The sequence below is a fragment of the Xiphophorus hellerii genome, chromosome 23, assembly GCF_003331165.1.
Source record: "Xiphophorus hellerii strain 12219 chromosome 23, Xiphophorus_hellerii-4.1, whole genome shotgun sequence".
Taxonomy (NCBI): domain Eukaryota; kingdom Metazoa; phylum Chordata; class Actinopteri; order Cyprinodontiformes; family Poeciliidae; genus Xiphophorus; species Xiphophorus hellerii.
The window spans coordinates 3,486,891-3,508,915 of record NC_045694.1 but is presented as its reverse complement, the minus strand read 5'-3'; the positions used below and the strand labels follow the sequence as shown (position 1 = coordinate 3,508,915).

The 22,025-nt window shown below is 36.2% G+C and overlaps 1 protein-coding gene and 19 non-coding genes across 24 annotated transcripts in view; 19 read left to right on the top strand and 1 right to left on the bottom strand.

Moving 5' to 3' along the window:
* Window positions 1-22,025, bottom strand: part of ldb2a (LIM domain binding 2a) — a 110,279-nt gene that overhangs the window by 26,403 nt on the left and 61,851 nt on the right. For all 5 annotated transcript variants that reach the window (XM_032555119.1, XM_032555123.1, XM_032555122.1 and 2 more), the window contains exon 4: window positions 6,474-6,596. In XM_032555119.1, coding sequence (XP_032411010.1) covers window positions 6,474-6,596 — 123 coding nt within the window. The remainder of the gene's footprint in view (window positions 1-6,473; window positions 6,597-22,025) is intronic.
* On the top strand, window positions 11,732-11,805 carry trnai-aau (transfer RNA isoleucine (anticodon AAU)). The gene has a single exon. It is a non-coding gene; the product is annotated as a tRNA-Ile (tRNA).
* trnai-aau (transfer RNA isoleucine (anticodon AAU)) lies at window positions 11,967-12,040 on the top strand. The gene has a single exon. It is a non-coding gene; the product is annotated as a tRNA-Ile (tRNA).
* Window positions 12,437-12,510, top strand: trnai-aau (transfer RNA isoleucine (anticodon AAU)). Its single transcript has one exon. It is a non-coding gene; the product is annotated as a tRNA-Ile (tRNA).
* On the top strand, window positions 12,672-12,745 carry trnai-aau (transfer RNA isoleucine (anticodon AAU)). Its single transcript has one exon. It is a non-coding gene; the product is annotated as a tRNA-Ile (tRNA).
* Window positions 12,913-12,986, top strand: trnai-aau (transfer RNA isoleucine (anticodon AAU)). Its single transcript has one exon. It is a non-coding gene; the product is annotated as a tRNA-Ile (tRNA).
* Window positions 13,378-13,451, top strand: trnai-aau (transfer RNA isoleucine (anticodon AAU)). Its single transcript has one exon. It is a non-coding gene; the product is annotated as a tRNA-Ile (tRNA).
* On the top strand, window positions 13,619-13,692 carry trnai-aau (transfer RNA isoleucine (anticodon AAU)). Its single transcript has one exon. It is a non-coding gene; the product is annotated as a tRNA-Ile (tRNA).
* trnai-aau (transfer RNA isoleucine (anticodon AAU)) lies at window positions 13,854-13,927 on the top strand. Its single transcript has one exon. It is a non-coding gene; the product is annotated as a tRNA-Ile (tRNA).
* trnai-aau (transfer RNA isoleucine (anticodon AAU)) lies at window positions 14,089-14,162 on the top strand. Its single transcript has one exon. It is a non-coding gene; the product is annotated as a tRNA-Ile (tRNA).
* trnai-aau (transfer RNA isoleucine (anticodon AAU)) lies at window positions 14,324-14,397 on the top strand. The gene has a single exon. It is a non-coding gene; the product is annotated as a tRNA-Ile (tRNA).
* On the top strand, window positions 14,559-14,632 carry trnai-aau (transfer RNA isoleucine (anticodon AAU)). The gene has a single exon. It is a non-coding gene; the product is annotated as a tRNA-Ile (tRNA).
* Window positions 14,791-14,864, top strand: trnai-aau (transfer RNA isoleucine (anticodon AAU)). Its single transcript has one exon. It is a non-coding gene; the product is annotated as a tRNA-Ile (tRNA).
* On the top strand, window positions 15,023-15,096 carry trnai-aau (transfer RNA isoleucine (anticodon AAU)). Its single transcript has one exon. It is a non-coding gene; the product is annotated as a tRNA-Ile (tRNA).
* On the top strand, window positions 15,258-15,331 carry trnai-aau (transfer RNA isoleucine (anticodon AAU)). The gene has a single exon. It is a non-coding gene; the product is annotated as a tRNA-Ile (tRNA).
* Window positions 15,493-15,566, top strand: trnai-aau (transfer RNA isoleucine (anticodon AAU)). The gene has a single exon. It is a non-coding gene; the product is annotated as a tRNA-Ile (tRNA).
* On the top strand, window positions 15,728-15,801 carry trnai-aau (transfer RNA isoleucine (anticodon AAU)). The gene has a single exon. It is a non-coding gene; the product is annotated as a tRNA-Ile (tRNA).
* trnai-aau (transfer RNA isoleucine (anticodon AAU)) lies at window positions 15,963-16,036 on the top strand. Its single transcript has one exon. It is a non-coding gene; the product is annotated as a tRNA-Ile (tRNA).
* Window positions 16,195-16,268, top strand: trnai-aau (transfer RNA isoleucine (anticodon AAU)). The gene has a single exon. It is a non-coding gene; the product is annotated as a tRNA-Ile (tRNA).
* Window positions 16,428-16,501, top strand: trnai-aau (transfer RNA isoleucine (anticodon AAU)). Its single transcript has one exon. It is a non-coding gene; the product is annotated as a tRNA-Ile (tRNA).

Below are 22,025 nucleotides of genomic sequence, written 5' to 3'. Positions count from 1 at the left end.
CTGGCAATTATAGCGATAAATCTAAAGGCTTCTTTTTTCTCTAAACTTGTTTGCTCCACAGATAAACATTCACATCATAAAGAGCTGGAGGTATTGACAGACCAAAACACAGCCCAGACTAAGCAGAAGGACCGCGCACTCTTGGATTCAGTGCCTCATGAAAAATGCATAATTCTATCTCCAGTCGCATCTCTGTGTGGGGAAAGTCATGAGGGAAGCGGGGGAGTCCTTTTGTACCGTCAGCAGACCAGCATGAATGATAGAAGGATTGAACTAGTGTGCATTATTTGACAGCTGGCAGGATCACAGTCTGAATTACTTTACTCATCAAGCAGAATTAGGATGAATGTACTGTACACATATTTTTCTTGGCATCACTGGCACAGCGATGCATCAACAATTTAGAAGAAAGTTGAGGAAATACTGACAAGTGTGGATGAGAAGAGATGGAGGCGATCAGCTCAGGAAACTCAGCAAACAATGGAAGTAAAAACCAGATTAGAGGGTCAATTATGAAGTTTAAAATGAAGACAATAAACTGTATATGCATTAAATCTAAGATCAGACAGAAAGAAATGTGTAAATGTGTCTATAAACAGTCCTTATAGAAAACTACAGAAGCTTAAGACTTAAAAAATAAAGTTATAATGTCTTGTCCTACGATGTAGTGAGAAAAAAACATCTTAAAACATTAGATTCCACAGTTCCATCCAAAATGCAATCACATTTAACTCTTAGTGCTTCTTGGTGGTGGCAATATAACAGCTTTGTTTTTATTGCCTTCTGTTTGCGCCTGTGCCATAATCCAGTGTTTTCAATGGGAATTTCATTTTAAAGGAAGTACTATTACAGCAACCATAACAATTGGTAACACATTCATTACTTTATTTGCAAAACAAAAAAGGTATTTTAAATGCACACATTGACAGCAATCCAGTAAAAGTTTGAGATTAACATTCATAAAATATATGACAAAGCTCAATTTTACAACCTGTAATAAAGTATGATTTTATTGCTACATTGTTTCAGTGAAACACTTCTGCATCTCTTAGAACCAAATTATAAATTTAGATATAAGTGCAACAAACAGGAGCTTGTTCATGGATCCTGTTGAGTTTTATTTTTCTATTGCCAAAACAAGAAGCTTTGCAAATTTGATGTTTGATGTTTTGATAATTGAAAAAGAAATCTGACTTACTTTAGTTAGTTGATTATATGTTGTAAATTTGTACTTTTCCACCTCAAACAAATTCAGTTGATGAAAAAGATGCACTTTTTAAAAATGATTTGCTGATTATAAAAATAATTTACAAGTAATTTTACAATCTCTGTGCTAGGAATATAATTCACAGAAAGGAAACATTTAAAGCTGTAAATGATCTTTCAAAATGTCTATTGTGTTGTGTCCAAATTAGCACCTCAGGTCTTTAAGTAAACATTAAAAATACCAAAAAAACATGTGAATAAATGAGATTCCACTGTGGAAGCAGACCCACAGAAGAAAAGGAAATCTGCATAAAATAATGCAGATTGGACATTAGTCTTTCCAGGCAAAATTCCAACATCTGCTGTCCATCCTTGTACAATATTTTTATTTAGTATTTATTTATTTTTTTTACCCCTCCAGGAGGTCTTATGTGGGCTCTAGTGTCCCTTATATGATAGTAGGCTGACAGGAAACGGGGAAGGTGAGGGGGGAAGACATGCGGCAAATGTCGTCGGGTCCAGGAGTCGAACCCGCGACGGCCGCGTCGAGGACTGAAGGCCTCCAAATACGGGTCTCGCTAACCACTACGCCACCACGGCACGCCCCTATTTAGTATTTTTAAAATAAATTCCATTACAATGGAAACATGTTATATACGTATATATACAGTTCAGACCAAAAGTTTGGACACACAGATGTGACCAAACTTTTGGTCTGTACTGTATATATATATATACTGTATATATATTGTCTCTGACAGATGACTTTGTGAAGTCAATAAGTAGGTGCTACAGATGTAGCATTCAAATGTGATATCTGCCAATCGATTCATTACTGGGCTTTAAAAATTATAGCGCCATCTAGGGGAGGACAAAATAAGTTTTAAGTTTTATTTTATTTTGTGGTAATGTACCAACAATAATGAAAAGTAAAAGCAATAATAAAAATGACAACTTCAAGTAGCTGTGTACCACGCTAATCAGTCCCACACTGCAACTCCATTAAATCATATTTTGAAATGTATTGATATTTACTGCGGCTCTCATCAAACCAACAGTGGAGAAAATAGTAGAATTAATTTTGACAATACAACCAGTTATGTTTTTTTTTTTTAAAGTCATTAACTTGGATTAATCTTTTGGATGAATCCAAATTTTTATCATGATAAAAAAAAACAACTCACAATACAATAAATGATACGACAAATGCTCACCCCACGCTACACCTTCACTTATGTGACCAGTCTAATCTGGTCAATTCTTTATCAAATTCAAAAGTTCCACAAATAAAATATTTTTCAGCTTCATATGAGGTTTGGTAAAATGTAAAAAAAAACTACGCTCCAACCCTCGCTTTGAAAAGCAGCTAGAGTTCTATAAGAATCTGAAGTTTCAGCTTCGCTGTTCTGACTCCCATGTGTCTGTATATGCTTTCATTAGCTCAGCCAGTGATCAAAAGAATGTACTTACACTCAAACACAAATCACAGAAGACCTGGCCAGGACCCACAACAGCCCACAATATCCCACTCTCCAGGAATTAGCGTGAATACCCAGAGGGGCCAATTTATTGGTGAGTGAAATTCATAAGAAGTTTCTGGCAAAAAGCAAGACTGGATCTTAAACCTTTAAACCCACATTAAAATAGAGAAAAGGATCATATGGTCATTTCAAAGCAAACTAAAGAAGCTACATATGGAAAAATGTAATGATGAGATGGGAAACTTGTGAATTAAATTTAAAAATTGTTGCTTACACTTGAAATGTCTTATTTGACTCATACTACCTGTTAAATTATCTCATTTATACTAATAAAGTGAATAAAAAAATATTGGTGAATATATACACACAGTGAAAGCAAGACTGTATTGGAAGCTGATGCTTCCTGTCTGTGTAAAGATCAAGTCTAGCACTACGTATACGGAGCAGAACATTTTTTTCTGTGTCTCCACATGAATAACTGCATCCCCAGTGAACTTTATTACTACCTGAATAATTGACAAGTCATATTAAAGCAGAAAGCAAATATGCTAGCATTACCCTACCTCTTCAGCTAGCTGCTCTGTATTTAAACATTGTCAGATGGAGTAAGATGTTTAATAAAGACTGTATGACTGGAATCAGATTCAGTGGGGGAAATACTTATTTATACTCCAAGTTAACGCCAATATAAAGAAACTTATGATGGAGAATCTGTACAATATGGGTGTTTCAATAGACACCGAAGAAATGTCAGCAAAATATATAGAAATAAATATTTAATTAAGGGCTAAAAGCTGATTTGCATTTAATCAAGTGAAGTAAGTACTTAATAAGCATTGTTAATACGCATTTTTAAAGTTCAGTTCAGAAACTCAGTAGTACACATGTGAAACTGATAGTTTCACATATCATTATTCTACGACCCAGTGTACATATTGTTTTTAGACAATTGGTAGGGTTAAAAGATCAATGACTATTGATAATTGAAATTTTCATTATCCACATAAGCCAGCTTCAGTCAGTTATAGTGCTTCACTTTAGCGCCCCCTGTGGTCTAAAGAGAAATTGCAAAGATAAGTCTCAAAAAAGATTTTTTTTTCTTTCCTTTCAGTCCTGAGTAAATGTAGTGTGACATATGACAGAAAAAATAAATAAATAAAGCTTTGCTTGTCTTCAAACCCAAACAAAACAAAAGTGTACTACAAACCTGAAAACTCCCCAAATTTTCCTAAAAAAGAAAAAAAAAGACTTCTCTTATCCCTCAGAGTTTCTATACAGGTTATTGTGGACTTAAAAGATCACACACAAAAAAGTTTAAATCGAAGGTATTTTAATCTGCATCATCTTTAGTAAAATGTACAATATAAATTGTTCAAATGCTCTCTTTTGATGTACGCTTTACAGTATATTCCATTGTTTTTTGGCCACATGAAAATTTATGCTTTTTGTTTCACAGTGAAGCTGTGCATACAGAGCACATCAAAATATAAAGTCTGAACAAAAACTATCTAAACCCATGTCATAAACCAGAGAGACAACAGCTTAAACATTTGGCTCTTTTAAACTCCCTCTTTTTGCACCAAAAAAAAATCTGAGTGTTTTTTGTTTAATTCATTAGAATTATTTTTCTTTCATGCACTGACTTAAGATACTTGAGAAACTGAAAACAGTGACCTCTGAATTCACTTTATGTATCTAATCCTTTGCTGCAGAAAACCTTACATTAATCTGAGCACATTCTAATCAGACAGACATGCTAAGAGTTCAGGTAATGTTGCCTTGAAAGATTTCAGTGATAATTTTGATATAAAAGTGACCTTGGTGCTTCTTCATTAATGAGGCTAGCATGTAAAATTGTCAGTTTTTATGTAAAGCTGCTGTGGATTTCTAAAATATTATATGCTGGTCCTTGAATCACATAAAAAGAGCCTGGAGGCTAGTGGGAACATATGCATAGTTTTTCTTTATTTATTTTATTTTATTTTTAGTGCAGCATTATATGGTTTCATCTTTTCTATATTCTATGCGTGATAGACTGAGTAATCCATTCAGTGGAATTAAGAACTGAATCTATACGTAACCTTTTGCTGTATTATATTTTTCTCAGACAAAGGTCTTATTTTTCCTTTTCAGTTTTTCATGCAAACAGAAATTCTTTCATATTCCTTTGTTGGCATATCCTCACAAAAGGCTTTTAAATACATCTCTGCACTGTGCACCGACAATCTCTATTAGTCAAAAAGTCAACCAAAGTGGACATGCAGTGCTGTGGAGAACAAATTTAAATATCAAACAGAGACAACCAGAATAAATACAAAACTGAGTTTTCATTAAGTGACTGAAGAGAAAAATGTTTTCCAAACCAGCCTGTCCAGCCTCTCTCTATATGATGAATTAACTGGGATTAGCTTTTCTTTTTTTTTAGTCAATTTCACTACTTGTCTTCTGAACACTGCCAGACTTGAACAATCAGGAAATCTCTTAAAAAGAACTTGTTTGACAACATGATGTAGGCAAAAAAAAAAATCCCCCAAATAAACACATCGTTCCCTATTCCAAAGAAATTCAAAAATTGGTCAGAAGTCAATCATGTCTTCAAAGGGTTACAAAGCCATTTCCCAGGTGTTGGAACCACAGTGAGAACCACTCATGGAGAAAGTTATCATGAGAACACATCCAAAGGAAAACCACTGCTGATCAAGAACTTCCATCTTGCATTTTCCACAAAAGCATCTCAATAATCAGACACAGCATTAAAATAATCTGTCATTTAACAAGACCAAAGTATACGATTTTAAAAGGTGTGTGTCCCTTACATCTGGTGTGAAACTAACAGCATTAAAAAAGATCACATAAAACAGGGTGTAAAACATGTCAAGCATGATGGTGCTAGTGTGATGATCTGGGGCCACTTTGCTTTTCCAGGAACTAAATGACTTGCTATGATTAATAAAAATCTCTACCAGAACATCCTGAAAAAGAATGTCATCAGTTTGTGACCCTAAGCTCGGACAATGATCCAAGGGTTTACTGATCACAGTTTTCTGGCATGAAGTGTCAATTCGGATTTTTTTGTCTTAAATCGCCTCTAAATATGGCAACAAAACCACTAAGTTGGCAACAGTGCGGTGACTATTGTTACTCGGTTGTGATCTGGTGGCCAGGTTTATCAGTCAACCCTCTCTCACAGCAGAGCAGACCTTTGCTGAAGTAGAGGAAGATCAGTGGATAAGCTCTGTGTCACTGATCTCTCAAAAATTTATGAAACTGAGACTAATTTATTGGAGCAGCTTTACAGCGATCCAAAACAACACCAAGTCCACATTTGAATGACCCAAAAGAACAAAATCATAATTTTGGAGAGACCTGTTTAAAGCTTAAACTTAAATCCAAGTGAGACACTGTGTCACTAACTTCATCTGGCTATTTATGCATGAAACTCCTTGACGTGGCTGTATTAAAATTGTTCTGTAAGGAGCAGTGGGACAAAACTCATCCACAGAAATGTAAGAGATTGCCAGTTACCAGAAACTCTTGAAGGAAGTTGTTTATACCAAAGGTGGCACCGTCAGTTATAGTATTAGATTTATAGGGGGAATTAGTATTTTCTCCACAAAGTGCCAGTGCACTTTTAAAAAATAGGTCCCAATTTTTAAACTGCATTTTACTAATTTAGCTTTCTCTGATAGTATTATTTGCTTGATGGTATGAAACATTTAAGTTTGGGAAATGTTTTTCACACTACTGTTTGTGTTGTCTGTTGAGTGTTAGCTGTGTCAGACTTACGTGCATGGCCAGGATGCTGCGCGGGATGAGCTCCCGGTACTGCCGGATGGTAAAGTGCCACGTCTTGATCCTCATCAGATCATCGAAGGCAAACTCCAGTATCAACCGACCCTCTGTGCAAACCTGGAGAAAGATCCCATATTTACTGTTACCTCACATTTTTCCTCATTCTTCTGTTTCTTTAACTGACTGGTGGGCAACTGTCAGATCATTGTAACACAGAGAAAAAAAAATGTTACAGTTTATTGTTCAGGTACGATTTCGCTAAAAATGCTGGAATTGTTTTGTCTCAATTCTGGAATTTGCTAAATGACTTTTCAAGCTATTATGATCCCAATATTTACTCTGTCCTTGGGCCCCTAAAATGCAAAAATAAAATGTAATCTGCAGAGGGGTGTGTTTACACCAGAGACAAAAGAACTTCAGGTCAGAGAGAGTTGCCAATTAGGAGGAGATGGAGAGAGCCAGAGAAGGGGAAACTGAGAGGGGAAAAAACATTATTTCGCCCCTTTAGCTGAATCCAGCTCTTGCCGGGGCTCTTGCGCTTCCCCGTATTTCGTTGCTGTGACAACCAGGCAAGAGACGGGAGAGAGAGAGAGAAATGGAGAGACAGACAGAGAGTGGGGGGGGGGGGGGGAATCAGCTGATTAGTTGGCATGGCAACAGCAAAGATGTAATCCCACCAGACACACTCTAATCAATGCCCCCAGCGCAGATGGTCTCCTGAGGATCAACAAGAAAGAGGCTAGCGGCCATACTGAACCCCCCCGACCCAACACACAAACACACACGCACACACCCACCACCGCCAACCCTTCATCCCACCACGCGACCCTCCCCTTCCTCACCCCCATACCCCCTGTTCCCAGCCAACTACCTCTGTAACTCACGTGCCAACACACTCAGTTATACAAAAAAAAGAAGAAGAAAAAAAGAAACAGAATCTCAACGGCGCTAAAATCACTGCATGGAAAACCGTCTCTCTGCTGTTTCAAATAGAAAATTAGATACTGTGAAATGTTCCCACTTTTATCAAAAAACTCTGTTTGCTGATATATACACCCATTAGAGAGTAAATATAAGAAAAAAAGTTTTGTTCAACACCAAAATGTTTTATACAGACACAAACTTTTAGATTCAATGCAGCAATAACAAAACATATGGTCAACAGAAGTAATTATAGCCAATAAGAAATAAAACATTGTGTATATGACTCTGTTGATCTATAGTATTGCTATGACTGAATAAAAGGTACAGCAAACAATCAACAATGCTCAAACAATATGCTGAGTGTAATTTCCGTTGTCATACAAATTTGCATGTCTTATTTTCTAAATACCATTTTAAAATTGTTTGATGTCCTTAACTGTAATGTAATTTTTTCACAAGTTGGGTTATCTGCTCTGTTATAGTTCTGTCTCTTGTTAAAGTCAGACTTGCTGCACTTAATAGTAACATTAAAAAGGACAATATGTCATGAGAAACTTGGGATTAATTATTTTGTGTCTTGTATAATATGATGTCTTTTAAATGAGTGAGACTTCAGTGTTTAGTTTGATATATTTGCTAGAACTGGAGGATTTTAAATTAGGTCTCTTGTTATTTTTTTATATAATTTAGTTACTTATATTTCCTCTCCTTTTGGTTAGTAAATTAATTTAAAAATCAAGTAAATAATTGCCTAAGTGAAAACAGAGTTAAGATAATCCATTAATTTAAGGATTTTGGAGCCTTCAACCTGCTACGAAACACTTCCTGGTGTTTTCTATTATAAAAAAAAGTATAAAGGCAATGATTAAATTTTCAATTCAAAGTTAAAACATTAACAGTCCACTTTATTGATATTAGAATTAGAAGAAACTTAAAAAAAATCAACTTTGGCTGATTTTATTTTATTTTTTCAATTGCATTGCATCCTTTTAATTATGTAGTGGATTATTTTTCTACCCCCTGGCAGCATATTTGAAACTAAATATTAAGGCAAGTATGAAAGAAAAAAAACTATTAATTCCTGACATCATTTCTGAAAGTTAGGTTGTTTTTCTGCATGGCATTTACCCAGGAGCAGTGAAATAACTTGAAATGTATTTACCAGTGAATCAGTGTCTTATGGTGCTTTCCAGGTCTATTGCCTACAGTGAAACAACAATGCACTATTGATTCCTTCTTCCATAGTACCTACTGCGTCCTTAGCATTGCCTTCTAATATTGCTTCTATTTCTCTCTGCAGTCCTTCTGCTTCTCTGCAACCCATAGATAAAATCATAAATGGCTTAAATCAGAACCAGAGAAAAATGCTGTACTCTAATTGCCAAGCCCAATAATCACAAGAATTTGTCTTTGTGGTGCTGGTGCAGAGATAAAATTGCAGCCAAGGCTTCATATTTTCCATCAGGAAGATTCAATCATACAAGCTGGTTATTTCTCCACAGCAGAAGTCAGTTGGTTAAACCTCATATTTTCTCAACAAAGCTCTAGCCTATTATTTTTTAGCTAAACAGCTTTCCCTTATGAAAAACTAAAAGGAAGAAAATCCAGATGAATTAAAAAGTGTTCCATTAAATGCTACAGCCCCTCACAGAGTCCCCATTGATTTAAGAGCAGGGTCATAAATCTTGAACACAACGGGGCTGAGATCTCGGGCTCAAAAGAGCAAGAAAGAATAACAGTGTCCCACTGCTGAGACACTATTCAGTACTGTGCCTCAACCTGACAATCAATTAACGGAGCAGATGAGAGTCATTAAATTGAGTATTATAAGCATTTATCACAACTTCTGACAAATTTCTTGACTAAATATTCTAAGTTAGAGTAACTAAGTGGTTAGACACTTAATACAGGAGGAAGGGAAGATTCTGACAGCATGACATGCTTAAAAGTATGACGGTATTAACACACAAATATTTAAGCCAAAATAAATAACATGAGCAATTGTTTTTATTAAAAACAGGAAATAGAAGATTATTACAACTATTGCTATTCGCTTTTGCAGAAAATTTATATTTTTTTGTCTTACTGCTCATTAAAACAGACTGAAGCTTTAGTTTAGCTGATTAACTTGTTGCTATTTAATCAGACAGGTTGCTTGACAGACATGTGGCTTGTACCATGCTAACAGCCAAAAGTGTTACCATAGTAAGTGTATTAAGGCAGTGGTCCCCAAACCCCCGGTACCGGTCCGTGGACCAATTGGTACCGGGCCGCGCAACAAATAATTAAATACTTCCGTTTTATGTATTGAGTCTGCAGGATCTTTTATTTTGAAAATCCTTTAACCGGATTCTGTCGGTTACGTCTTGAGCGTCAACATGGACCTTACCAAGCTCCGCCCACAACCGACCCACGTGACCGCAAGTCTCACATGCAAAGCCTCGCGGCGCGTTGTTTCTATGTAAACATGACTCGATTAGTGCATCATTTCTACTGGATTTTCACAATATATCAGCTACTAACTGGACAGAGGAACTAACAAGTTCATGTCATCATCTGGGAGGAGGTTACTGGTTTCTCAGTCACAAGCTGGTTGCAAACCTGAGGCCAGCAGGTGTCAGTCAGTTATGGTAGATCTGAAATTTGGTTTGATGACGTCAATATGAGAAGCTACAGACTGATAGGAGGAACCAAAGAGCTCTGTAAAGGTAAAGGCAAATCTTCTGAAGCTGGGATATAATTAATTTAATTTCACATAATTATCGCGGTAGAAGCCATTTGTTTGTTAAAATTTTATGAAATATATTTGTTCTATTTGATGTTTGTTGTGAATGACGTAAACTCACAAACGAACGAAGTAATTAGTCCAACATTTAGAAACTACAGCGGCTGTAATGCGCCACAGCAAAGGCAAACAAAGGTAAAATAACCCGAACAGGTGATCAACTCAAAACCACTCCTACCTTTTTACTCTCTCTCTCTCTTTGTAGTTTAAGCACACCTGTTACCGTGGCAACCGCCTGCGCCTCGCAAGATGAGCAAAGATTAAGTTAAAAACATAACATTCAGTCCGTTACGATATCAAGTTTCCAGGCTTGATATTTATTTCTCGATTATTAATCAGCGCTTCCCTGAACACAGCGATGGTTGATTGACTAGCTGTACTTGGTGCTAGCTAGAGCGGCTAACACGAGTAACAGTTTAGTCCAAAGCCTTTTCTGCTAAAATAAAATCTTTAGTGTATGTCAGATACAGTACACATTGGATATTGATCTGTTTAGCTAACGTAAGACTGTGTGGCAGACAGGCTTCAAGGTGTAGAAGTTGTATCAGTGCTGCCATTGTGCTGTACTTAGCTAACGGGAAGCGTCTGTTTGTGAGACGGCCACGCACGGGACCACGTTGAATGGGCATCAGCCAATGAAAGGCGGCCTCTCTGGTAAGGTCCATTGAGCCCACAAGCAGCAGAATGAGTTAGAAACAGCAGCAATAGCATCGGTGTCGGTCGTCCACTTTTTAGTGGTCCCCAACCTTTTTGGGTTTGTTCAGCTGGGATTTTTCACAACTTTACAACCGTAAAGAATTTCAAATAAATAACTTTACATTTTTCAACAGAAAAGAGTAGTAGTCATTTCTCAGCCAGCTGAAACTTAACTAAAATGTCATTATGTAAAAACATTAGAATATGAGCACTTTGTCAAGATCATCTAAGTTCTATTTAAATCGATGACAACCTATCATTATGTAAGGTAATGATGCCTTACCTCAGGTGGTGTAGTGCCACCTCAGGTTAGCTCAGGTCAAAATTTTGGAAAATAAAATCAACACTTCAAAACAAAGAAAATTACTGAAATAAAATGAACACTTCAAAATAAAAAGCCTGGAAAATAAAATCAACACTTCAAAATAAAGAATTGCTGGAAAATAAAATCAACACCTCAAAATAAAAAAAGGCTGGTAAATATACAGTACCTTTACGAATGTTGCTTTTGAAAAAACATTAGAATATGAGCACTTTTCTTATGTCTTTATTGTGGTAAGATCATGAAGGTTTTACTTAAATCAATGAATACCTATAATTATGTAAGGTAATGATGTGTTACCTCAAATAATGCGTTACAAAAGAGCTCATTAGAATAAGATCACTTTTGTCAAGTTAAAGTAGGTTTTACTTAAATCGATGAAAACTCAACATTATGTTTGGCCTGTTAGCTCAGCTGGTTAGAGCGTGGTGCTAATAACGCCAAGGTCAAAACATTAGAATGTTATCTCTTTTGTCAAGATCATGTAAGTTTTACTGAAATCGTTGAAATCTCCAAATAACGTGTGGCCAGTTAGCTCAGCTGGTTAGAGCGTGGTGCTAATAACGCCAAGGTCATGGGTTCAATCCCCATACTGGCCAATTGTAATGTGCTGTCATTCAGAAAAACAAGTCTTCAAAATAGCAGAATTCTTTAAATTATACCATTACGCATGTTTCTTTTGAAAAACATTAGAATGTTATCTCTTTTGTCAAGATCATGTAAGTTTTACTGAAATCGATGAAATCTCCAAATAACGTGTGGCCGGTTAGCTCAGCTGGTTAGAGCGTGGTGCTAATAAAGCCAAGGTCATGGGTTCAATCTCCATACTGGCCAATTGCAATGTTCTGTCTTGTAGAAAATCAACTCTTCAAAATAGCAGAATTCTTTAAATTATAACACTACGCATGTTTCTTTTGAAAAACATTAGAATGTTTTCGCTTTTGTCAAGATCATGTACATGTAAGTTTTACTGAAATCGATGAAATCTCCAAATAACATGTGGCCGGTTAGCTCAGCTGGTTAAAGCGTGGTGCTAATAAGGTCATGGGTTCAATCCCCATACTGGCCAATTGCAATGTTCTGGCTTGTCGAAAATCAACTCTTCAAAATAGCAGACTTCTTTAAATTATAACATTACGCATGTTTCTTTTGAAAAACATTAGAATGTTATCTCTTTTGTCAAGATCATGTAAGTTTTACTGAAATCGTTGAAATCTCCAAATAACGTGTGGCCAGTTAGCTCAGCTGGTTAGAGCGTGGTGCTAATAACGCCAAGGTCATGGGTTCAATCCCCATACTGGCCAATTGTAATGTGCTGTCATTCAAAAAAACAAGTCTTCAAAATAGCAGAATTCTTTAAATTATACCATTACGCATGTTTCTTTTGAAAAACATTAGAATGTTATCTCTTTTGTCAAGATCATGTAAGTTTTACTGAAATCGATGAAATCTCCAAATAACGTGTGGCCGGTTAGCTCAGCTGGTTAGAGCGTGGTGCTAATAACGCCAAGGTCATGGGTTCATTCTCCATACTGGCCAATTGCAATGTTCTGTCTTGTAGAAAATCAAATCTTCAAAATAGCAGACTTCTTTAAATTATAACATTACGCATGTTTCTTTTGAAAAACATTTGAATGTTTCCGCTTTTGTCAAGATCATGTACATGTAAGTTTTACTGAAATCGATGAAATCTCCAAATAACATGTGACCGGTTAGCTCAGCTGGTTAGAGCGTGGTGCTAATAATGCCAAGGTCATGGGTTCAATCCCCATACTGGCCAATTGCAATTTGCTGGCATTCAAAAAAAACAAGTCTTCAAAATAGCAGACTTCTTTAAATTATAACATTACGCATGTTTCTTTTGAAAAACATTAGAATATCTCTTTTGTCAAGATCATGTACATGTAAGTTTTACTGAAATCGATGAAATCACAAAATAACGTGTGGCCGGTTAGCTCAGCTGGTTAGAGCGTGGTGCTAATAAGGTCATGGGTTCAATCCCCATACTGGCCAATTGCAATGTTCTGGCTTGTCGAAAATCAACTCTTCAAAATAGCAGACTTCTTTAAATTATAACATTACGCATGTTTCTTTTGAAAAACATTAGAATATCTCTTTTGTCAAGATCATGTAAGTTTTACTGAAATCAATGAAATCTCCAAATAATGTGTGGCCGGTTAGCTCAGCTGGTTAGAGTGTGGTGCTAATAATGCCAAGGTCATGGGTTCAATCCCCATACTGGCCAATTGTAATGTGCTGTCATTCAGAAAAACAAGTCTTCAAAATAGCAGAATTCTTTAAATTATACCATTACGCATGTTTCTTTTGAAAAACATTAGAATGTTATCTCTTTTGTCAAGATCATGTACATGTAAGTTTTACTGAAATCGATGAAATCACAAAATAACGTGTGGCCGGTTAGCTCAGCTGGTTAGAGGGTGGTGCTAATAACGCCAAGGTCATGGGTTCAATCCCCATACTGGCCAATTGTAATGTGCTGTCATTCAAAAAAACAAGTCTTCAAAATAGCAGAGTTCTTTAAATTATACCATTACGCATGTTTCTTTTGAAAAACATTAGAATGTTATCTCTTTTGTCAAGATCATGTAAGTTTTACTGAAATCAATGAAATCTCCGCATAACATGTGGCCGGTTAGCTCAGCTGGTGAGAGCGTGGTGCTAATAACGCCAAGGTCATGGGTTCAAACCCCATACTGGCCAATTGCAATGTTCTGTCTTGTAGAAAATCAACTCTTCAAAATAGCAGAATTCTTTAAATTATAACACTACGCATGTTTCTTTTGAAAAACATTAGAATGTTTTCGCTTTTGTCAAGATCATGTAAGTTTTACTGAAATCAATGAAATCTCCAAATAACGTGTGGCCGGTTAGCTCAGCTGGTTAGAGCGTGGTGCTAATAACGCCAAGGTCATGGGTTTAATCCCCATACTGGCCAATTGCAATGTTCTGTCTTGTAGAAAATCAAATCTTCAAAATAGCAGACTTCTTTAAATTATAACATTACGCATGTTTCTTTTGAAAAACATTAGAATGTTATCTCTTTTGTCAAGATCATGTAAGTTTTACTGAAATCAATGAAATCTCCAAATAACATGTGGCCGGTTAGCTCAGCTGGTTAGAGCGTGGTGCTAATAACGCCAAGGTCATGGGTTCAATCCCCATACTGGCCAATTGTAATGTGCTGTCATTCAAAAAAACAAGTCTTCAAAATAGCAGAATTCTTTAAATTATACCATTACGCATGTTTCTTTTGAAAAACATTAGAATGTTATCTCTTTTGTCAAGATCATGTAAGTTTTACTGAAATCAATGAAATCTCCGCATAACATGTGGCCGGTTAGCTCAGCTGGTGAGAGCGTGGTGCTAATAACGCCAAGGTCATGGGTTCAATCCCCATACTGGCCAATTGTAATGTGCTGTCATTCAAAAAAACAATTCTTCAAAATAGCAGAGTTCTTTAAATTATACCATTACGCATGTTTCTTTTGAAAAACATTAGAATATCTCTTTTGTCAAGATCATGTAAGTTTTACTGAAATCGTTGAAATCTCCAAATAACGTGTGGCCAGTTAGCTCAGCTGGTGAGAGCGTGGTGCTAATAACGCCAAGGTCATGGGTTCAATCCCCATACTGGCCAATTGTAATGTGCTGTCATTCAAAAAAACAATTCTTCAAAATAGCAGAGTTCTTTAAATTATACCATTACGCATGTTTCTTTTGAAAAACATTAGAATATCTCTTTTGTCAAGATCATGTAAGTTTTACTGAAATCGTTGAAATCTCCAAATAACGTGTGGCCAGTTAGCTCAGCTGGTGAGAGCGTGGTGCTAATAACGCCAAGGTCATGGGTTCAATCCCCATACTGGCCAATTGTAATGTGCTGTCATTCATAAAAACAAGTCTTCAAAATAGCAGAATTCTTTAAATTATACCATTACGCATGTTTCTTTTGAAAAACATTAGAATGTTATCTCTTTTGTCAAGATCATGTAAGTTTTACTGAAATCAATGAAATCTCCGCATAACATGTGGCCGGTTAGCTCAGCTGGTGAGAGCGTGGTGCTAATAACGCCAAGGTCATGGGTTCAAACCCCATACTGGCCAATTGCAATGTTCTGTCTTGTAGAAAATCAACTCTTCAAAATAGCAGAATTCTTTAAATTATAACACTACGCATGTTTCTTTTGAAAAACATTAGAATGTTTTCGCTTTTGTCAAGATCATGTAAGTTTTACTGAAATCAATGAAATCTCCAAATAACGTGTGGCCGGTTAGCTCAGCTGGTTAGAGCGTGGTGCTAATAACGCCAAGGTCATGGGTTTAATCCCCATACTGGCCAATTGCAATGTTCTGTCTTGTAGAAAATCAAATCTTCAAAATAGCAGACTTCTTTAAATTATAACATTACGCATGTTTCTTTTGAAAAACATTAGAATGTTATCTCTTTTGTCAAGATCATGTAAGTTTTACTGAAATCAATGAAATCTCCAAATAACATGTGGCCGGTTAGCTCAGCTGGTTAGAGCGTGGTGCAAATAACGCCAAGGTCATGGGTTCAATCCCCATACTGGCCAATTGTAATGTGCTGTCATTCAAAAAAACAAGTCTTCAAAATAGCAGAATTCTTTAAATTATACCATTACGCATGTTTCTTTTGAAAAACATTAGAATGTTATCTCTTTTGTCAAGATCATGTAAGTTTTACTGAAATCAATGAAATCTCCGCATAACATGTGGCCGGTTAGCTCAGCTGGTGAGAGCGTGGTGCTAATAACGCCAAGGTCATGGGTTCAATCCCCATACTGGCCAATTGTAATGTGCTGTCATTCAAAAAAACAAGTCTTCAAAATAGCAGAGTTCTTTAAATTATACCATTACGCATGTTTCTTTTGAAAAACATTAGAATATCTCTTTTGTCAAGATCATGTAAGTTTTACTGAAATCGTTGAAATCTCCAAATAACGTGTGGCCAGTTAGCTCAGCTGGTGAGAGCGTGGTGCTAATAACGCCAAGGTCATGGGTTCAATCCCCATACTGGCCAATTGTAATGTGCTGTCATTCATAAAAACAAGTCTTCAAAATAGCAGAATTCTTTAAATTATACCATTACGCATGTTTTTTTTTGAAAAACATTAGAATATCTCTTTTGTCAAGATCATGTAAGTTTTACTGAAATCGATGAAATCTCCAAATAATGTGTGGCCGGTTAGCTCAGCTGGTTAGAGCGTGGTGCTAATAACGCCAAGGTCATGGGTTCAATCCCCATACTGGCCAATGAAAACATGAAGTCTTTAAAAATATTAACTGTTGAAAATAGCATATGGCTTTAAATGGAAAAATTATTCGTTAAAGTAAATATACCTTTACAAATGTTGCATTTTACAAAACATCAGAATATGAGCACTTTTCTTATATATTCATTGTGGTAAGATCATGTAAGTTTTACTTAAATCAACTCTCAAAACAGCAGACGGCTTTATATTAAACATGTTGATTTTGAAAAACTTTTGAATATGAGCACTTCTAAACTAAACTTGTTGCCAGAGAAATGTAACAGAGTGGGATTTTGAGGTTCACCAAATCTCCATAGCAATTTATATATTTTTTAAATCTCACATCTTTTCTAGGTCTGCCAAAAACTGTGAAGGCTGCTCTGAGTCATGAAGTTAAAATACAAATGAACAGCTTATCTGTTGCATAAATTCTGAATAATAAATTATGTGGGTTTTTTTTTGCTTGTTGTTTTTTTTTTTTTTTTTTTTTTTAGATCAATTCAGCCAAATTTTTTAACTGATGATTGAATAATCCACATCTGAATGAATCAAGTTTCATACTCCAAGCATATATTAAAACGAGTAAAGATGCAATTTTCTCTTGATCAGCTTTGATCGGTCAAGACAAATTAGACAAATTATTGTCTTATGCATTATGCATTTATTTAATGCATCAAAAGTAATAATGCCCACCATTCTTTGCTTTCCTTCAAATTATAACTTGATGATTGCATCTCTAAATGTATAATTTTTCCTTCTGTTTTAAGTGAATTAATGTATTCATTTGCTTCATCAGAGCCCAGTTAATTAATATATATACATAACTTAGAAATTACCGAAGAGGTACATAATTAAATGTATTCAATGGTAATGAACAGAACAAAAACAGTTTGGTAATAATCCCTTTTCATTTTTAGCCATTGGTAAAAAAAAATCCCTCCTGAATTAGATACACTTGAACTGAAACCATTGTGTCACAAAGTCGCCTTTTCCTCTTTGCTTGCCTCCCAGCATGCAGAAACCCCAGCTGGGCACCAGTAACAAGGACCAAGGCCTCAGAGCTAACACACTCCGGTCAGGGAAAGCAAGGCCTGCTGGGTACTGAATAGAGGTGTTGGGATACTGGAAGGTGGCTGAGAGGTTGGGAGCTTTTGCTCAAATTGGCACCCCGTGTCACCTTGTCAACACCTCTCAGCCTTGTGAGTCACACACACACATTTTCCACCTGCACCTAGAGAGCTCGCCCACTCAGAGAACCCCTGTAGCTCCACCCATTCGTTAGATTATAACACTCTGCCATAGCAGGAGTGACATCAATTCAAGGAGAGAAAAAAAACTCAAGAACATGGGGTGCTGAGCAAGAAAGTCTTTACCTCTAGTTTGCATTTATATTTCCACCAGTAAAATTAAATTAGGTGATTCTGGAATGTTGTATATGTTCAACAGCATTGCTGCAGACAATAACATGGGTTTACAACCCATCTCATATTACAAACTGTAGCTAATGATGATGATTAATAACGGGGTATATCAGTATTTTCTGCCCACTACCCTTACTAGTTCTGGTATGAACCCCCTTCTTACCTTTAGTATGCTCTTAATTATTTATGGCCTTATTCTGACAAAGTCTCAAAAACATTCAGTAAAGATATTGACATGGCAGCATGCCACAGTAGCAACCAATTTGGACATCCATAATTTAATCTTCACTGTCACTATATCCCAGAGGTAATCCGATGGATCCACATTTGGTAACTGTGGAAGCCATTTTAGTAGTTACCAAAAATGGCTTCCACATTTTTGGAAACTACTAAAATGTATTGACTACAAACATCTGTGAGTAACTAAAACCTGTAAATACTTGAGATCCCATCTTAAAATGGGGTCTCAAAATGGGGATAATTAATAGTTCAATTATCCAATATACCTTCAGTCATTATGCACAGTGGAAACCATTTTAGCACTGTCGCAGAAGCTAACATTCATGGTCTTCCTTAATTCTGAAACCAATCAGTAACATGAAAAAGAATGTTTTTTCTGGATTGGCTGCTTCACAAACAACACAAAGTAGCATATGAAGTACCATTGCACCTAACTAATTCAGCTTCTCAAGGTGCATCTTCTTTAGAATATTGTAGATATGCTCGACAAAACATATCAGCGATTAAGCGGTGTTTCCACCAATAATTTGAAGTCGCATTCTACAGAAAAAAGTGCAACTAGATGGGTAAAATTCGAATTGAACAGCAAATGCACTCTGTGAAATAATTTTGACAAGACCCCTACTACTGCGGATTTACAAGAACACCAACTATTGGCCAGTATGTTACCAGTATAAGAAGATATCCATTGCATTGCATTTGTTATTTCTTGCTGTTTTGATTTTCTGTTAATGGTGAAAGGGTTACAATGCACCCATATGTGAAGTTTTTTGTTTCTGTCTCAGATCATTACAGGATTCCCAGACTAACCAATTAAATTGATGCTAACTGTGCATTTAGAACTCATTGAAAACATTTAAGTAAAACAACAGAAATCTAACTCAACTTTTAATATACCACAATATTTTTTTTTTAAATATGCAAAGAATTAGACTTTTTGAAAGACGGATGGAGGAGCAGAAAGAGACAGATACAGGCACAGAGAGAGAGAGAGAAGGAGGCAGAGGCAGAGCAAGAGCACGAGTTGGGAGCTGGGGATGATTTCTCCAGGGATAAAGGATGCGGGTGTGTGTGTCTGTGTGGTATGTGTGTGTGTCTGTGCATCTCGAGGGAGCGGGGATGGGGAGGAAGAGGGAAAGAGAGGGGGGATGAGAGAGAGAGCATTGGAGTAGAGAGCGAGGGAAGAATGAGCGAGCCGGCAAGGCGGGGAGGGGGATGAGCAAAGCGGCGGTGGGGGTGATGTGCTGTGGTGGTGGTGTTTGAGGGAAAGCGAGGCGAGGCAGAGCTGATTGAGATTCGGGCCTCCAGAGCTGCAGGCTCGCTGCTGCTGGGAGCTCAGACAGAACACGCTCAGTTATTGGAATTTTTTTTTCTAATGAATTAATTCTTCTCATCCAATTTAGGTGAAGATGAAAAGAGAGCAGGGCTGCAAGCATCAAATTTAGCTTTTTGTTGACCGGGCCTAGCCTGTTCTGCTCCCATTTTGTACGGTTAATATCTGACACTTGTAATATATTATAGCTTTTTTTGGTCTGCTGCTTTCGAGAAGCCTTGTTTACAAAAAGCAGAGAAAACTCAAACAGCAACAACATGAAAAGAAATTTCCTTTTTCTATTACTTGACACATTCCATTCTTATTTATTAACATGATAACAAAAGCGCTCCCCTCGTTCCACTTATACTAAAGTATAAACTTGTTTACACATATGCCGACACTCCACCCTTGCCTACAAAAATTGCCCGTTTTTCTCCCCCTGATTGAAGCTAAACATGTATTCATGTAAATACCTGCCACATTCAAAATAAGAGCATGATTGATTGAAAAATAATGCTCATTGCTACAGAGTTAAAATAAATGTTCTATTAAATTGAAGTCAGTTATGATGATGATTAAGCAAATGTTAGGAATGACAGCTGTAGGTTGATGTAAGCCACGGTTAAAGCTCCACCTTGTTGCTGTAGTTATTGCGGTTAATGTTCTTATAAAGTAACTTGAACTAAGTTTCAAACAAAGAAGAAAAACTAAAGTATTTATAAGTATCTGATTTATAAGACAAAATCACCATTTTGCAGGTTCTGCTCACCTCCTTCAGAATAACTAAACATGTCGTGACATTGTTTCTTATCTTGCTACAAACATTTAACGTTATATAAAAATAAGAAATAATAGTGAATAAAATTAATATTTTAATGATAATAAAGCATAATAATGTTAAAATTCAATGGTCAATAATATTTCCTTTATTGAAAACAAATCCTACATAAATACTTCTAGGATTTTGTTAAGTATGAGATCAGAGGTCAGTAAAGTTGATGTAATTATATGTGTTAAATAATAAAAATATATAAACTCAGGTATAGGTTAGAAACTGTCAGAAGACTGATAGTTGAGAATGCTTCTTTGAGCAAAATCTAGCTTTATCTAGCTAGTGAAAATGCTAATACTGTGGTTTTTGAGGCAGTTATTGCCAAATTAGCTGTCATTACATGACACATTATTAGTTACCTTATTATGTTTTAACCCTTAATCACAGGTAAATTTGTATCATTTCTTTGTCACACATAACAAATGAAATCAGAAAAATTATTTTATTAATTAGAATTTAACTTAATTTAGCTGAGTAACTTTTAAAGACTTGCCAAAATGACCATTTGGGTCATAAAGTCCAAAGCTCTTTAAAAGGTTTATTAGAGCCCTCAAAATAAATATCAGTTGAATTAATCAAACATCAGACTACAATACCGTGGTAGCCCTTCTTTAACCACATTAAACCAAGTGAATCTTCATTAGTGCAGACAAAGCGTCTGCAAATTAGTCTGCGATTAAGTTAATTTATTACTGGATTACTGCTACTATACTGAAATGCAAAGCAAACATGAAATACTTCTGAAGAGGCATTAGGAAAAGGAGGCAATATATATCTACAGCTGGTAAACATTACGAATACATTTCTGGATAGAAATTTAAAAAAAAAAAGTAAAATTGAAGATAGATTTTTGAAATAAAATCTACCTTCATTTTGAAATGTGATTATGTTTAAACTTCCGTGGACATGTACCGTATCCATGTTTATTTATTTTGTCTATGAATATTATTTGTTTTTTATAAATCACAATGCAGTATCATTTTAATACAAGAAAAGGCATAATACCTGTCAAGCATTAAAAAAAGCCATAAAAATCAAATTAAGCTAATTTGAGATCAAAACTAACATCCACCGTCCAATGTTTTATTCCCAAAAAAGTTGCTTGTTAAAACTAAGGTTTTTTTTTTAATTCACTTCATAGGCTCACAGCCTTTGAGAGGTCAACTAAAAAGTTAATTATCTGGCTCGCACACGCAAACAGACACATACACACACACCTGTGAGTGAGTGCATACTGTCGAGTTCTGAAAACAAGAGGGGTGTATTATGTTTAGGGTCCTTTAATGTCAGCCGTTTAATGTCAGAACAATCTGGTCTGGCACTTCAGCTCAGGATTCATGGTAGAGGGAACATGGAATCCCTTTAGCTCAGCTGCTTGGCGCTGACAAGGTATCTGGCCTCAGATTCATTTAGACAGTCAGCAGAAGAACACCAAGAGTCAGCGAGCCATCTGGATCAGACCGTGGAGGAGCAGATATTCACTCCACCTCACAGGGGAATTCTGTCCCCAAAGACAAAAGCCGATGAGCACAGCATATTGCTTTCAGAGGACCTCTGTGTCTGCTTTGGATCATTTTACCTGTGCAATTAGTGTTTCCTCTCCTTTTGCTTGCTTCCATCTGTGTGTCAGTTACAATACAATCTAAACCACATTCTGCAGGCATCTTACTCCGGTCCTGATAGCTTTGCCTTTGGAGTACCTGCAGGCTTGAGAGTC